This window comes from Balaenoptera musculus, chromosome 7 (assembly GCF_009873245.2).
Source record: "Balaenoptera musculus isolate JJ_BM4_2016_0621 chromosome 7, mBalMus1.pri.v3, whole genome shotgun sequence".
Classification (NCBI taxonomy): Eukaryota; Metazoa; Chordata; class Mammalia; order Artiodactyla; family Balaenopteridae; genus Balaenoptera; species Balaenoptera musculus.
The window spans coordinates 112,646,159-112,663,062 of record NC_045791.1 but is presented as its reverse complement, the minus strand read 5'-3'; the positions used below and the strand labels follow the sequence as shown (position 1 = coordinate 112,663,062).

Below are 16,904 nucleotides of genomic sequence, written 5' to 3'. Positions count from 1 at the left end.
AAGGCTACATACTGTATGCTTCCAACTCTATGACATTCTGGAAAAGGCAGAACTATGGAGACAGCAAAAAGATCAGTGATTGCCAGGGTTTGCGGTAGGGGTAGGGATGAATGGGGGGGGGGGGCGCACAGGGGATTTTTAGGGCAGTGAAAATACTCTGTATGATACTATAATGGTGGACACATGTCATTATACATCTGTCCAGACCCATAGGATGTACACCACCCGGAGTGAATCCTAATGTAAACTCTAAACCTTAGATGATTATGACGTGTCAGTGTAGGCTCATTAATTACAGCAAATGTTCCATGCTGGTCGGGGATGTCGACAGTGGGGAGGACTACATACCGGTGGGGGTAGGGGGTGTATGGGAAATTTCTGACCCTTCCTCTCAATTTTGCTAAGAAGCTAAACCTGCTCTAAAAATGTGTCTTAAAAAATAAATTAAAAAATTAAAAACTCAGTGGGATTGTGGTGAATGGCAGTGGATTATATAAATGGAACCAAGTCGTACCCTGCAACCCAGGTGCTGTGCTTTGTGGTTTCTTTAGTAGAACAGACAGCACAGCCTCTGGGACGTGCTATGTGACTGCTGATCTGGGAAATGCATTCTCTTCGGCCCCCTTTAGAGAGGAGGATCAGAAATAATTTGCATTCACTTGGAAGAGGCAACGATGTGAGTTCATGATCTTGCCCCAGGTTCATCCTCGCGCTCTGTGTCACAACACAAGCCTGATGGGCCTTTATCATTGGGACATCCTGTAGAACGTCACTCTGGTTCACCGTTTTGATTACATCCTGCGAAGAAGACCCGGGGAGCATGAGCTAGCAGTTCGCTGGATGCCTTGTTAGACATATTGATTCCAAAGTGCGGAGGGTAAGTGACTCGGAAGGCTGTGGGTTCCGAGCGGGGTCAGAGCCCAGCTGGGCCCTCCAGCAGGTGCAGGTGCAGGTGCTAGTGGGACCCTGGGAGAGTGGGCGGCACGTGGCATCTCCGGAAACCCTAACGTGGTCGTGGAGGTGGTGGAGCGGGACCACGTCATCTGCAGCCTCACCGCTCAGCACGGTGTCTGCCATGATGCGCGGCCCTGGCAGAGAACGAGGTCCTGCCTGTGAGACCCCAGCGGACCGTGGGCTCCGAGCTGCCCATCGGGAGCCACCTGGTACAGGGTCCTCACCTGAGCAACGAGGTAGCAAAAAATGATGAAAAGATATGAACACTGGAAAAGAAGGAGTGAAAATGTTGTTATTCATAGACAACTTGATTGTCTACATAGAAATTCCCAAGGAATCTGCAAAGAAACTACTAGGTTTGTTTACAGAGAAGGGTTAGCTATAAATCTATATATTAAGAATCACTATTGGAAATGAAATTTTAAAAATACCATCTACAGTAGCATCAAAAATACCAAACACGGGGCTTCCCTGGTGGTGCGGTGCGTAAGAGTCTGCCTGCCAACGCAGGGGACACGGGTTCGAGCCCTGGTCCGGGAAGGCCCCACATGCCGTGTAGCAACTGAGCCCGCGAGCCACAACTACTGAGCCCGCGAGTCCCAAGACATGAAGCCTGCTCACCTAGAGCCTGTGCTCCGCAACAGGAGAGGCCACTGCACTGAGAAGCCCGCGCACCGCGATGAGGGGTGGGGAAAGCCCACGTGCAGCAGCGAGGACCCAATGCAGCCAAAAATAAATAAATAAAATAAATAAATTTATATATAAAACAGAACCCCAAACACCTAGGAATACGTCAAATAAAAGATGTGTAAGACCGCTACACTGAAAACTGGAAACACGGCTAAGTTTAATTTTAAAAGACCTAAATTAATGTTCATGAATAAGAATTTGTAATATTTTAATAGTTTCCATCGTCCTTAACTTGATATATAGATTTAGGGCAATTCCTACCAAAATTCCAGTAAGCTATTCTGAGGAAATAGACAAGATGACTAAAATTTATATGCAAATTCAAAAGATCTAGGATAGGAAATACAATCTTTAAAAGGGAGAATGAAACTGGAGAACGCTCACTACTTGATTTCAAAACTCTCTATAAAGCTGATGTACTTAAGACAGTGCGGTGTGGACAGAAGGGCGGATAAATTCAGCCACGAAAGGGAACAGAGAGGCGGAAGGAGACCTGCACCTATGGTCGGCTGGCAAAGGGGCCATGTCAACTAGATGGGAAGGAAAGTCTATTTAACAAACATTGGAAAGACCGCGTATCAGTCTGGATAAAAATGAACCTTGCCCCCTTCTCGACTCCACGCACAGAATCAATGGGAGGTGGGTCATAAACCTCAACATAAAACCTGACACCGCAAAGTTTCTAGAAGAAAACATGGGAACAGATCTTCAGGACCTCAAGGTAGGCAGAGGTTTCCTAGGGAGGAACCAAACAGCACAGACCATGAAGGAAACACATGAACAAATAGGACTTTAAAAATGGGATTTCAGGCCCTCTGGCCTCTCAGCTCCTGTGCTGGCCACAGCCACCCTGTGACAGCGTCTGGGTCTCCCTATGAGTGCCCTCTCTCCCAGTGGCTGTGAGCACCATGGGGCAGCGGGCCTCGGGTCTGCTCAGAGCCCCACCCCAGTGCCCAAAGCTGTGCCCGGCCCCCAGCTGGGTGAGCGACGGGGTGGAGCCAGGCCAGCCCCAGCCCTCCCCAAAGACACAGGGCTGCATGGGGTGTGGGTGCCCATCTCGCCCAGAGGGAGGAATGGCCTGCATCCTGGAGGTTCTCAGGACGGGTGAGGACCTGGAAGTGTGGACGTGGCTGTGGCTGGTCTGGCCTGACCCTTCCCAGGAAGGAGAGGCGAGGGAGCCTGGCACAGGCAGAGACCAGTGAGGGGCAGGAGCGAAGGGACAGGGGGTCAGGGGGAGCCAGGCAGAGGAGGGGGAGGGGGCTGGGGGCTGGGGGCCCCCCTCGGCTGCACATTCGAGGGCAGAGTGGCCCCAGGGCTGCGAACTCCCAGACGTTCAGCGCCTGCAGTGGCCTGCGTGCCTGTGGTGTGCCCTTGAGTCATCAGGGCTCAAGTCCTGGCTGTTTGCTCTTGGGCGTCTTGGTGCCCTAGTCCCGTGACCCTGGGGGCCTTCCGTGGAGGTTGTACGTGAGGATGTGTTGTGCAGGTTCAAGATCTGGGCCCAGAGTGTGCAGTGTCAGGGCCCCCGGCCCAGCTGACTTGGTCGCACACCCCGTCCTCCAGCCCTGGGGAGGCCCTGGGGAGGCCCAGGCGAGGCTCCGCTCCCTGAGCTCCCCGCAACAGAGGTGCAGTCAGGCAGCGGGGGGCCTTCCTGCCAGACCCCTCTGCAGCCCAGCCCCACGCAGTGAGGACAGATGACCAGCTGCTTCTTTATTGAACGTTCACAGGCCAGTGACCTATGGGGACCGCAGCTCATTGGGGAGGCGCTGAGGGTCCAAATGGCCCACATCCAGGAAGCTCCACTCGGAGGGGACGGGCCGCTGGGGGCGGGGGCAGCTGCCCGGCCCTGCCCCTCCCCCCTTCACCTGGGCTGGGTCAGCAGCTGTCCTGTCCCCGGGGCCTGTCCCCCTTGCAGAGTCTGTTTGCCCCTGGGCCCCCACCCCCAGTCGACTGCGTTGGCGTGGGACAGGCAGCCGGGTCACAGCTTGTTCCGGGGGCAGCGCTGCAGGGCCTCCTGCAGGGCCCCGATCACTCGGTCCACGTTCTCCCGGGAGGCGTTACAGCCCAGCAGGCCGATCCGCAGCACCTGGGGCAGGGGCGGGGCGCAGACGTCAGCCTCTGTCTGGGGCCCTGCCTGGCTGTGACTGAGGTCAGGGCAGAGCCAGCTGGTGTCCCCCGTGCGGGAGGAAGGGGGCAGGAGGGTACACTTGGCCTCGGTCACTCCCAGTACAGTTCCCGGGGATCAGAGAAAGGTGTTCCCTTCCTGATGCCCTGCTGTCCTGGGTCCTCAGATGACCGCTGACCTCGGCCTGGGTGTGGAGCACTCAGAACCGCAGGCCCCCCTTACCTTCCCCACCGAGGGCCCAAGGCCGCCCGTGATCTCGATGTTGAAGTGGTCCATGACGTAGTTGACAAGGTCTCTCCAGTCGTAGCCCGCAGGTGCGGCCACGGTGGTGACGGTGGGCAGTCGGATGGCCTGCAGGACAGGCCGGGCTCAGCCACCTCATGCCATCACAGCCAGCCCCACCTGCCCTGGCCTGGCCAGCCCCGGCCGCAGGCTCCAAAGGGGCGGGCAGGGGTGCATATGGGGGACGGAGAAAGGGCCCCAGGAGAGCGAGGTCACCACCGCCCCAGGAGCCACGCCCACCGGCTGGTGCTCAGGGCAGGGCTTCCAGCCTCCAGGGACCCCTCCCTGTGTCTGTTCTCTGACAGGCCACACACTCAAACTCGGGGCACCTGGCTCATTCAGCTGAGCCCCTACCCCCAGCCCCTCCAGGACGGTGTCTGGCTGGGGTTCTGGAGGCCGATGGGCGTCTTCCAGCTCAGGGATCACCCATAACTACTCCAGGTGGGGAGGCTCTGGGGGAGGTGGAGGCATCCAATTAAATGTCCTAAGATCCGGAGGCCAGGAAACCGTGACAATGACGGTGACTGCCCCCCCATCCCCAGGACCGTCCCTGCCCCCACCAGAACTGCCGTATCCCTAAAGGGGGCTGGAGAGGAGCTCTCCCTCCCCCCACCGCCACCTGATGCCCTCTGCCCTCTGCCCATCCTCACCGGATCCTTCACGAAGAGCTGCAGGCCCAGCCCCTGCAGGCGCCCGTGCAGGTACTCTGAGGCCTCGCGGTGCTGCTGCCAGCTGTTCTCCAGGCCCTGGGTGGGGAGAGGGCAGTGGGGTGGGCAGGGGGCGCTGGGGGCCCTCCTCGGTGGGCAGAGAGGGAGAAACTGGCTGGCATCCACAGGGGGCAACTTTGGCCGGCGGAGGGGCTCCTCTCCTGGCCTGGGCTCTGAGCCCCTCGGGAGCCCCCTGGAGCCCCAGGTTCAGGGCCCTGACTCTGCCCCAGGGGCCGGGCCCGGGCTACCTCAGGGAGGTGGAAATAGTCTGGGTCTGGGAGGGGGACGTGGAGGCCCAGCCGGTTGTTGGGTCCTCCAGGCCCCTGGGAGGGGCGGGGACGCCCTGGCCAGAGGTGGGGGGCCGGCAGGAGGCAGAAAGGCTTCTGGGCCACATGCTGCCTCCTGCCCTCCCAGCCGCTGAGCCCACAGTCCCTGTTCCACGGGGGTCCAGCCTCTCCTGCCTGCGCAGCTCACAGCCGTGGCCCAGCCCCCTCCCCCGCAAGCGTCAGCTCCCGGCCTCTCTCTCGGCTGCGCACGCCAGCCCGGTGCTGGTGACCACCCAGCCCATGGGACACCTCGAGTCTAGCCCGGCCCTGGGGCGGTGGCGACGTGAGTGGGCGCAGAGGGCGAATGCGGCCAGCGCAGCACTGCAGCCTCTCTGGAGGCAGGCCTTGGCCCAGGTCTCTCCCGGCCTCTGGACCGGCAGCTGGCAGGGCCCCTGGGGGCGGGCCTGGGGCTGTGTTTCCTGGCCTGGGCCACACTTGGCCTCTTGGGTCCCGAGAGTGTGGACCTTGCACTGGGCCAAGGCACCACCCTGGTCGTGGTCACACCCAGCTGTCCCCACGTGGCTCCTGCCCACACCCTGGAGCGGGTAGCGGCTGAGGGCACAGCCCAGCCTTCTGACGGTGGTCTCACCCCACCCCCCTGCCCTCTGGCTCCACTTCTTGGCCGCCCGCCCTCTCTTCCTCCCACCTGGCCCCTCTGCTCAGCCAGGCCCGCGCTGAGCGCTTCACTGAGAACCGAGGGGTTGGAAGGGGGTCCACACCTGCCCTATCACCGCATCTGCCCTCAGGGCTCTGTCCTCCCGGGCCTCTACCCTCAGCTGGCAGCCGGCTCTCCCACCCCCTCCCTGACGCCTGCCCAGAGCCTATCCCCCTCCCCACTCAGGGCTACTCTCCAGCAAGGCCCCCAGCACCTCTCCCTTCCTGCGGGCCCCTCAGCAAACCAACCAGCAGTTCTCCGAGTCTCAGCATCCCTCTCACCCCCTGCCCCCAGTCAGCTTGCGGGAATCTCGGGGGGGGGGCCTCCCAGCGGCTCGCCAGCCTCAGCACCCGCCGGGTCCCAGCTCCACGCTGCTCAGCTGCCCCCTCTGCTCACCTGCTCTGCTAGATGGGCCAGGCTCTCCCTCAGGCTGTACAAGCTGATGACGGGGGTGGTGTGATGGTATCTGGAAGACAGGAGGGGGTGGCCAGGTCACTGGGCGGGGCCAGGGCAGTGACTGTGTCTCTCCCAGCCCCAGCTGGCCCAGGCCCTCTGACGACGGGTCGGCCCCCACCCAGGGGAGCGCGGTCCAGCTTGGGGGCTACAGACCTGCAGCCAGATCTGGGGAGAGCCTGGCTCAGAGCAGGGCACTGGCCGGGCTGCGGGGGGAGGCTGATGGGCTGGAGACCAGGAGCTGGCTCTCACCTGTAGCCCCAGTGCCCTGCTGTGCCCGCTGCGTAGGACACAGTTCCTGGTGTCCCTGTCTACGTGTGTCACGTAAGGGGCCTCGGGTTAAGGTCAAAGCCACCTCACAGAGAGCCCCCTGGTCCCCTCCTCCCTCTGAGAGATGGGTAAAGGAAGCCCAGGATTGGGAAGATGTGTCAGGCCAGGTCCAAAGTGCTTGCAGATGTGCTGGGACTTCTGGGAGGAGAGGGCCGCATGGAAAGGGGGGTGGGGACCATGCCTGGGGGGAATGGGGGGGACCCCGTTGGGGGCATTGAAGGCCTGGCAGTGGTGAATCCCGGGGCCCCAGCTGGGGTGTGAGGGCATGAGGGTGGAGCCTGCCCATCCCTTAGCACCTCCCTCCCCCTCCCCACCCACTCCTTCCCTCCCTGCCCAGCCCCGCCCCCTCTCTCACGTCCTGGGCTTGTCCTCACAGCCCCAGAAGTTGGCCAGCCACTTGATGTCCAGGTAGAAGGAGAAGGGCTTGGTCCTCCGAGTGTAGATCTTATTTCTGGGAAGGAGAATCAGCCTGCATGCCCCCCCACCACTGCTCAGAAGTGAGCCAGATGGGTGGGGCCCCCAGGACCCCCATGTCTGTATTCAGGCCCCTGGGGCCCAGCCTCTGCCTCTGCCTCGGGTGTGCGCTTGTCACTCGGGATGGGCTGATTCCCATGGAGTCACCCCAGCTCATTCCTCAGGTCAGAGAAGGGGGACCGGAGGGTCTGCTGTGTGGTGAGTTCAAACACATAAGAATGACAGAGGGGACACTATTTGAGGAAAGCGTCCTGGGAACTTGTTGGAAAACCTGGAAAATTTGAAGAATGCACTAACCGTGGAGTCTCCAGACTGCTGTTCTAACCTACAGGCCGGGACTTGAGCTGCAACATTTCCAGGCTCCAGGCAGCCCCGCTCACTGCAGACTGGCCCACAGTCCCAGCTGGCAGGAGCCCGTTCCTTAATACCTACCCTGGTTTGCTACTGCTCCTCCCGAATTCAATGGTGTTTATACACGGGCAGAGCCCTTGGTTTGTCTCAAGTCTGAAGTCAAGGGCCTCTCTGTTCAGTCCTCCAGTTACCTGGCTGGTGCCTATGCTAAATGTATACCTAATGTATAAAGGCACGTAGTTATATCACCCCTGAGATTTTCTCTAATTGTTTGATATATGGTACAGCATTTATTGCACTCTTCCCTTATCTGCCCATTTATCTTTGTTTCAAAAATCTGAACATAGGGTCAGCATATACTTATGCTCAGTGTTTAATGGTGAAATTTAAACGTAATTAAAATAAAAATAGTATACCCATAAGAAAATGACAGAGGGGAGACTGAGGCTGGGAGTTTAGAGCTGAGGCCTCACCTCTCCTAGAAGCAAGTGCAGCCTTGGGGAAGAAACTGTGAAGCCGGGGTCTGCCGGAGGGGCCTCTGGGGCAGCCTGGGAAGAGCCGCGTCCCCGGGCCAGGTAACCCCAGGCTGCCCTGGCAGGCCTCTCCTCCCCACCCGGCCCGTCCTGTTCTCTCCTCTCCTTCCCCCTGGTCTCCCCAACCCCTGCACCCCGTGGGCTCCTCTGCTCTCAGGTCCCAGGCGATGCTGGCTGATCTTGAAACGCTAAATAGAGGAGTTCTCCAACAGCTCCAGGTGGACGTGAACAGACGGGGGCCACTGTCTCACCTCTGGACTCAGACCCAGATGCCTCCTTGACCTGCCTCCAGGCCCCTCAGACTTCGCACACCCACACAGAACTCCAGATCTCACCTCACATCCTCTCTGTTCCGTCACCTGGGTGCAGCTCGCAGCAGGTAATGGCCTGCTGGGGCCGGTCCTCAATCCCCTCCCCCAGCCCACCCAGGCCTGGTTCAGGGTCTGGACACCGGGGACATGGGGCGTGTTGAGGCTGCAGCGGGTGAAGGGGGCCTGTGCCTAGCCCGGGGAGCAGCTCCCGCATCGGCTCCTGGATGCTGAGCCAGGGTGGGGGCAGCAGCGGGCTGGCACTGCCCCCCATCCTGGGCTTGAGGCCAGGGACCTGCTGGAACGCTGGGCCCTGCAGCCCATACACAAGCCCCGGGTCCACAAGGAGCACCTTCTGGAGGCCAGCCTGGCCAGGCCACTCGGCCACACGCGTGGCCCTCAGGCTGCCCCAGACACCCCGCTCCCGGGGAACCCAGACAATGGGCTCACCTGTCCAGGGCGGGCACCTGTCCAGGCTGGGCGGAGCGTTGCAGAGCACGGCCCGCCCGAGCAGCCGTCCCCTCCCTTGCTCTGTCCCTCCCTCCTCGGGGCCATCTGGCCTTGCTGCCTGTCCAGCCCTGGCTGGGGGCGGGGCTCACTCACTTGGCCTTGTCGCTGAAGGAGATGAGCGAGGTGCCTGCAGGGGCGTTCAGGACCTTCTGGGAGCCCGAGTATAAGACGTCGATGCCTGTGGAGGGGAGGGGCACGTGCTCAGGGGCCGAGCCCCACGTGGGGGAGGGGTCATGGGGGGCCGCCCAGCGCAGGTCCTGAGGGTCCAGCAGAAGTTGCGGGAACCTGGGACCCACCAAGCAACTGGTGTCGGAAATGCGAGGGACAGCGCTGGAGGACTAGACCCTTAACCTGTGGGGTCCGACGCCATTGCAGGGGGGCTGAGCTACCTGGAGGGCACCCCGTCAGCATCTGCTTGGTGTGGACAGCCCACACGCCTGGGTGAAGCGCTGGGAGAGAGCGGGGGCGGCGGAGCGTGGAGGGGCAAACGGGTTTTCCCTTCACGTCTGGCTGTGCCCGTCCCCCGGCCTTCCGCACAGCCTGAGGGGATTTTCAAATCATGGGGCAGCAGCAGAGGGCGGTGGTCAAGCCCAAAGCTGGCAGGACAAAGGCCAGGGTTCCCAGCCAAGCCCTGCACCCGCCTCTGACTCCCTGAGGGTGGGGACCCGAGGGAACTGCGTGCCCAGGTGCACGGACAGGTGGACCCGGAACGTTCTTTGCAGTTCATTCCTAAAGCCTAAAACTGGGCGGACCCGAAGTTCTCCCGAGAGGAAAGGGATGAAGTGGGTGTTTTCACACAAGCGATGAATACTCAGGAGCAGCAACACGAGGGACCCTTGTTGACATTAGGTTGACGCCTGCTGACCCACAAGGTCCCGCGGCGGCCGGGATGGGGCAGTGAAGGCCAGAGGCCCTGAGCCTGGCCTTGCTGTTCCGCGGCCTGGGCCTCAGGCTGGAGCCTCCTTGCCCGGCTTCTCCCTCCACGGCGGGGGCGGCCAGCCTGGAGCCCAGGGTGGGCACCCCGGGGACAGCACTGCCCCCCTGCTCCCATGCCCAGGGCCCCCCTGTGCGCCTGTCCTTTCAGAGCAGTGGTTGGGGTCAGCCCAGAAGGCTCGCCCTTCAGCACTGGACCCCGCGGAGCAGAGCACTCTGCAGAGCGAGAAGCGGGCCAGGCCACGTGGGGCGGGCAGCCATGGGCCCAGCACCACCCAGAGTGGATCCAGGCTTTGCTCCCCGAGGAGATGCGGGGCCTGGAAGGCTTCCCTGGGCTGGCCTGCAGTGACAATGTCAGCGGCGCTCCCGGCGTGTGACAGGCGTTGGGGGGGTCTTCGCCCTGATTGGCAGGGGCCCTGACACTGCCCCCACCCCTCCTCCAAGGCTCTGAGTGCCTCTCCAAATGTCTCCCCTGGAGGGTCCCTTCCTCCCGCCTTCCCCCTGGTCCCGGCCCGATGCCCAGCAGAAACACGGGGTGTGGCCAGTTTACGGAGCGTGCCCTGCCCTGTGCGGAGTTGGTGCTCCTCCCACGCCTTGTGGACACCAGCGCCTAATCCGGTGTGCGGCTGGCGGACACCAGGCCCTGGCACAGGACGCCTCCCAGCCAGGGCTTCTGACGCTTCGGGCCACCGGTGGCTGGGGGGGGGGCACTCCCTTACCCTGCTGGTCCATGTAGATGGGGACCCCGCCCAGGGAGGCCACCGAGTCCACCAGGAGCAGGCACTGGTACCTGGGGGCAGGGGCAGCAGAGAGCAGGAGGGGCTTCAGACTCTGCCCCTGGGTGGGGTTCCTGGAGGGGCCTTACGAGCCTTCAGAAGGGCCACCGGGGAAGCAGGGGGAACCTCCCGCCTCCCACAGGATGCCTCCCCCGGGGCTCTCAGCCCCCCCGGGACCAGCTCTGTGTCTGAACCGGGGTGAGCCCCCGGCACAGCGAGCGTCACCCTGGGGGCCCCAGGTGGCCGGACCCAGGTGCTCATGAGGCCAGCCAGGCAGTCTGTGTCCTGGAGGCTGGCTGGGTGCTGAGTGCTCAGGCCCAAGGGCCGTGTGGGGTCCAGGGACCAGCCTAGCACAAGGCTGCATCTCCTTCTGCCGACAGCCCACAGGGCAGAAGTCCAGAGCATGGGGAGGACAGAGTCCAGAAACAGCCTGAGCTGAAACCGCTGACTTCCCTCCACCTCCACATTTTCTTTAAAAAAGGCACAAAGAGTATCCCACGCGGACCTATGGGAGTCGTAGCCCAGGTGACATCTGTGAGCTTGATTCACTGGACAAGACTCCAGGCGGCAGGCGGTCCTGGCTGGGCTGTGCCCAGTGGGCCCGAGGCCCCCATGGAGGATGGCAGCCCTGCCGGGGTGACCCTGCCTGTCGGTGGAGCTTCTCTCCTTCCATCCTGTGGTCAGCTGTCCAGAGCACGACTGCTGGTCCCGGGAGGGAATCCCACCTGACCCCACGCAAGGCCCTGGGCAGCCCGGGCAGGGGTGGCGGGAAGCTGGCGGAAGGCAGTGGAGCACGGCGCTGTGTTGGGGCTCTGGGACTTCGGGGCGAGGGGGGCAGGCCGGGGCGGCCCTGGCACCAAGGCTGCAGGGTCAGTGTGAGCCCACCCTAGTCATGGGCCAGGAGGGCAGTGGCGCTGGGGGGACACCTGACCCTGCTCTCAGATGGGAGGGTCCACCCAGCCTCGGCCCAGGGCCAGGAGGACCCCCGAGGACGTGCACCCCCGTCACACGGCAGAGGCTGGGGGGACCGGCCAGCGGCCCACCACACTCCTACCCTGTCCTCAGACTGGGTCTGAGCTGTGCTTGGCTCTGCCCCCAGCACTGCCACCCTGGAAGAAGCCCACTTGAGGGACAGGCCCACCTGTGGGGACAGGCTCACCTGAGAGGACAGGCCTATCTGTGGGGACAGGCCCACCTGAGGGACAGGCTCACCTGAGGGGACAGGCCTATCTGTGGGGACAGGCTCACCTGAGGGACAGGCTCACCTGAGGGGACAGGCCCACCTGAGGGACAGGCTCACCTGAGGGACAGGCCCACCTGAGGGACAGGCTCACCTGAGGGACAGGCCTACCTGTGGGGACAGGCTCACCTGAGGGACAGGCCCACCTGAGGGACAGGCTCACCTGAGGGGACAGGCCTACCTGTGGGGACAGGCCCACCTGAGGGACAGGCTCACCTGAAGGGACAGGCCCACCTGAGGGGACAGGCCCACCTGAGGGACAGGCTCACCTGAGGGGACAGGCCTACCTGTGGGGACAGGCCCACCTGAGGGACAGGCTCACCTGAAGGGACAGGCCCACCTGAGGGGACAGGCCCACCTGAGGGGACAGACCTATCTGTGGGGACAGGCTCACCTGAAGGGACAGGCCTACCTGTGGGGACAGGCCCACCTGTGGGGACAGGCTCACCTGAAGGGACAGGCTCACCTGAGGGACAGGCTCACCTGAGGAGACAGGCCTATCTGTGGGGACAGGCTCACCTGAAGGGACAGGCCTACCTGTGGGGACAGGCCCACCTGTGGGGACAGGCTCACCTGAAGGGACAGGCCCACCTGAGGGGACAGGCTCACCTGTGGCAGAGCTCCCCGTAACCATCGAGGGGCTGCAGCACGCCGCTGGATGACTCCCCCTGGGTCAGGAACAGCAGCACGGGCTTGTGCTGGGCCAGGGCCTGAGGGGACGGAGGTTACAGCCGTGGGTGGAGCCAGTGCGGGGAAGGGGCCTCCGCCTGGTGGGGGCCCCCACACATTCCCTCCCCAGGGACAGCACACATCTGGGCAGCGGGAGCTGGACGCCCCTCAACCCCTCCTGCGCCCCAGCTGACCGGCCCCCTCCCCGGGCCGGCGCACCCCCATACCTCCTCCACCTCCTGCAGCGTGAAGTGGCCTCCAGGGTCCTTGAGCATCGGGTGTACGCGGGCTCCTGGGGCAGAGTGAGTGGTGAGCAGCCCCGCACGCTGGGGGAGCCGGTGCTGGGGCCAGAGGCCGGGCTGAGCAGGCGGGCCCTGTGAGGGCCGCCCACGCCTGCCCCCAGCCGCTGCTGGAGGGGGAAGGCGGAGTGTGCTGGGCGAATCCAGGTTCCGCGGTGCCGTGGATGAGAGCGGCTCCCCCAGCTCCACTGCCGCCTCCCAGCCCACCTTCCCTGAGCCCAGCCAGGCCGGGGCACCCCGGTGCTTGGCAGTGCTCTCCACACGGGAAGCAGAGAAGCATCTGTGCAGGGCTGAGCAGACGGGAGCTTCCCAGCAGAGGGCGCCGTCGGAGGGGCCGCGCACTTGACGGATGACTGGGTGACGGATTGAATGCACGCGGGAAGCAGGAGCAGGCGTTGCCCGCTCTGGGGCCCTGGGGCTCCAGGGAGGCAGGCCCTTGTCCTGCTCTGCCTCTTGAAGCCCTGCACCCCCGTGCACAGCAGGCCCCCAGTGTCATAGGCAGGAGGCGGGGAGGCCCTGGGACCACCCCAGCCTCAGGGGCCTGAGGTGTGCGGTGGAGGCAGGGGAGGGGCTTGCCCAGGCCAGGAGGGTGGCCGAGGTCCGCTCAGGGTCCTGGACCTTGCCCGACCCGGGCTCCCCTTGAAAACCAGCGTGTGCACTGGAGGGGCCCCGGTGAGGGGTCAGGATGCCCTCGGGCTGTCAGGGGTTGTCCATTAACCTGGACCGAGTGTGGCCATGTGTGGAGCTGACCAGGCAGGGGTTCCGTGATGTTTCCAAACCCGCGGTCAATCATTAAACCCAATGCACCCTCAGGCTTTCGACTTCTGTCTCTCCCTTTAGTAAATTTTACTCTGGAAGTGGAAACCCTGTCCATACCTCCGTATTTTGCAGCTCTAGAAACAGAGCTGTTTCTGAGATTTTGAGGGGGGGATGTCAGCTTCTGAAACCTTGTCCTGTGACAGAGTGGAGGTGGCCCCTGGGGACCTCAGACAGCTGCGGGGACGCTCTGGGTTCGTGCTGAGACCAGAGGAGCCCCTGCAGTGCCGTCCCCACCACGGGCTCCGGAAACAGCTGCTCCCCAAACTCCGGGAGACCAGGGGGTTGGGGGCCCCTCGAGCATCCCGACGCCCACTTGGAGGAGACAGCAGGCTGGCGGGCAGGTGGATGCGTGAAGGGCCTCCAAGGGGGGTAAGTGCTCAGGGCCCGAGGTTGGTACCTGGAGAGGGGGGCTTCCGGGCTTCGTGCCGGAGGAGGGAGGCCTCTGGGGAAGGATGGAGCGAAGGGCTGCACCCCACGCCCACACCGTCTCTTACCAATGCGCTCCCCGATGTCCTGGGCCCGCTGCCCCCAGACGCCGTTGACCCCGACCAGGAAGGAGTCCCCCGGCTCCAGGAGGTTGAACAGGGCGGCCTCCAGTGCACAGTGCCCCGAGCCGCTGATGGCCAGCGTGAGGGGGTTCCAGGTCTGGAACACGTACTGGATGCCTTGCTTGATCTCGTCCATGATCTGGGGGCAGTGGACATGCAGGTCACCGCCTCCCCTGCTCCCACCCCAGGGAGGAGGCCACTCAGGGCACTGACCGCTGTGTCTCAGTGGCCTACCTGGAACATCTCCTCGTGCATGTGTCCTATTGTCTGCCGCCCCCCAGCCGCCATGACGCGGGGGGTCAGGTTAGAGGGGCCGGGCCCCAGCAGAAGCCGGCTGGGGAGGGACAGGGGCTTACTCAGGGCTTCTGGGGGGGCCACCAGCAGTGGGTGGGAGGCCATGGTCCTCACCCAGCCCGCCGCCTTGTGCCTCAGGGCCGCACTGGCCGCGGTCAGTGCCCGGAGCATTTCCCAGCAGGCCCTGCACTGACGATGGGCAGCGGAGGACACGGGGGCGCCCAGGAGGTGAGCCTGGTCGATGGATTTCTGCTCTACCTGCTGCCTTTGGCTGTTTGTCGTTGTTACCAGACCGTTATCAATGCTCGTCCTGCACGTGAAGGCTTGGCAGCCGGGGTGTTGAACCCTCGGCGGGAGAGGAGGAGCCAACAAAGTCCAGTCCGTGAAAAACAGATCTTGGCAAGCGGTCCTCTGCTCTCCAGCTGCCCCTCCCGCTCCATCCCCGAAGGATGCCCAGCCTGGTGCATCTGGCTGGGCTCAGGGGGCCCCAGCGTTTTTCTTATGGGACCACAGCGCCAACATTTCAGACTTGGCAGACCTACAGGCTGTGTTAAAACTACTCAGCCCTGCTGTGGTGGTGAGAAGGCGGTTACAAGGGTGTGGCTGTGTGCTAATAAAACTTTATTTACAAAAGAAGCGGTGGGCCAGATTTGGCCCAGGGCCACAGTTTGCTGACTCTGGCTTAGCTCCTGGAAAGACTCACTTTAGAAAATATATATGCTCCACGTGTATAAACACACATACGCACACACTGAGGACATGTCCATTCCTGATCCTTTTGGAATAAGTATTTCCTCTGCCCGTCTACACCTGAGGGCCCCGATGCTTGGTCTCCACACACGTAACCAAGGGGTCCTCACTGGGGAGCCTCCTCAGCTTCTGAGTCAGCACGTGGGTAGAATAAATGCAACCAAGACTCCCTGCAGGAGGAGCCAGGCCCAGCCCAGGGTGGCAGCCCAGCAGAGCCGCTGGCGTCCTGGGACATCGAAGGAGCCCTGCATTGTGGGTGACCAGGCCAGGGAGGCACTGGACCGGATGCTCTCTGAGTAGCTCTTGCGTCTGACAGCTCTCGAGGGGCCGGGTTGGAGCTTGCCAGGACTTCCTGTTTTGTGTTTAGGGATCTGATGCCTGGGCCTCAGTAAGCAGGGAGCCGTCCGGGCTTCCACGGAGCCTCCATGGTCGACAGGCACCTGCACGTGACCTTCTCCCACGGGGACTTGCTGCTCGGCTCAGCAGAGCCCTGCCTTCAGCACTCGCTGCTTGGGCTGGGTTCGTCTGGCGTCCTGGGGCGGCAGGGACTCCACGAGCTTTAGCCAGGATGGACAGGCATGGCCTGAGCACCTGGGGACCCTCGCAGCCCTGCTGGGTCGGGGCGCTCCGTCCATCGCGGAGGAACAGGCAAAGGGGACAGGCCCCGAGTGGTGGGCAGAAAGCAACTCAGGGAAGGGGGCCCAAACGTGTCCCTGTTGGCCCAGGGCAGGCCTGCCACGCCACCGCTAGCCTGGCCCTGTCCCCACAGGGAGGCCCCGCGGGCGCTCCCCTCCTTGCTCCTTCCTTCCCTCCTTTCCTCACTGCCCCGACGTCTTCCTTACCAAGCGAACCCTCTGGGCCAGGACCCAGTCTGGCAGCTCCAACTGATGCAGGGTCAGCAAGAAGAGAAGCAGAAGCCCCTACCAGTGGCTGGTGGGTGGGGCAGAGGACCTGGGGTCTGCGACAGCCTCCTGGGAGCTGAGAGGAGAGGCCTGAAGGGCCTGAGAGCCTGGAGGAGGGGACAATCCCAGGGGGCTGCTGGGCAAAGTTCGTGGGGGCTTCGGAGCTGGGCCTTGGAGAAGGGAGAGGCGGGCCCACCCCAGGGTGGGAGGGGTGGTGAGGGCCTGCTAGGCAGAAGGAGCTGCAGGGACCTGGGCTCAGAGGTGGAGGCCTGTGTGAGGAGGGCCTGTGCAGACCCCTGCTGGGGCCGGCAGCCTCAGGTCTGGCCCGGCCACGGCGTCTGGGACCCGCTGCTGGCCTGGTGACGCCCGTGCGGCCCTGGGCCTCTGCAGTCACAGGTGTGTCAGCCCTGCCCAGCCCTGGTGCTGACCTGCCACAGTGAGGAACCTTCTCCTGCTGGAGGGGATGCCAGCCCCACAGCTGTGTCCACCCTGGGGGTCCCCTGCCTGCTGGGAGCGGGAGGACCCCTCGACTCTGCGCCTGCCCTGGCCACCTTGTCTGCAGCCACACGGTCCCTGGGATCCTTCCCTCAGTCACTGAGCCCGTCCTGCTCGGCCCGCCCTCCGCCCACCTGGGCGCTGCACCACCTGGACCAGTTCATCAGGGCCTCCCGCCAGGTACACTGCCGCCTTCGCTCCAGTCTAACAAATGCCTCTGTGCCTTTGCACGTGCTGTTCCATCTGCCTGGGAGGCTTGTCCCTTTCTTCGCTCAGCCCCTCTGGCTCTTCTCTCAGAGCTGTGGCCAAGCCTCCCGTCCGGGGGGCCATCCTGTCTGGGGTTCCTCAGACGTCCTTCCGCCACGCCGCAGGCTGCATGGGCCGCCCTGTCTGTGCAGGCCTCAGGCAGGACCCCACGTCGTGCAGCCCTGCGGGGTGCCCAGCGCGGCACGTCGGGGCGGGAGGAGCCTGGGCCCGGGGTTGG

The 16,904-nt window shown here is 63.2% G+C and overlaps 1 protein-coding gene across 1 annotated transcript; it reads right to left on the bottom strand.

Annotated features, from left to right (window-relative positions):
* Positions 1-3,330: 3,330 nt before the first annotated feature.
* AGXT (alanine--glyoxylate and serine--pyruvate aminotransferase) lies at positions 3,331-15,770 on the bottom strand. The gene is made up of 11 exons (XM_036858082.1): positions 14,214-15,770; positions 13,926-14,118; positions 12,541-12,605; positions 12,254-12,354; positions 10,348-10,418; positions 8,789-8,873; positions 6,875-6,970; positions 6,133-6,202; positions 4,699-4,794; positions 3,989-4,117; positions 3,331-3,727 (listed from the first exon to the last, which is right to left on the bottom strand). The coding sequence occupies exons 1-11, from the start codon at positions 14,442-14,444 to the stop codon at positions 3,620-3,622; spliced, it is 1,245 nt and encodes a 414-aa protein (XP_036713977.1). The 5' UTR covers positions 14,445-15,770; the 3' UTR covers positions 3,331-3,619.
* Positions 15,771-16,904: the final 1,134 nt, after the last annotated feature.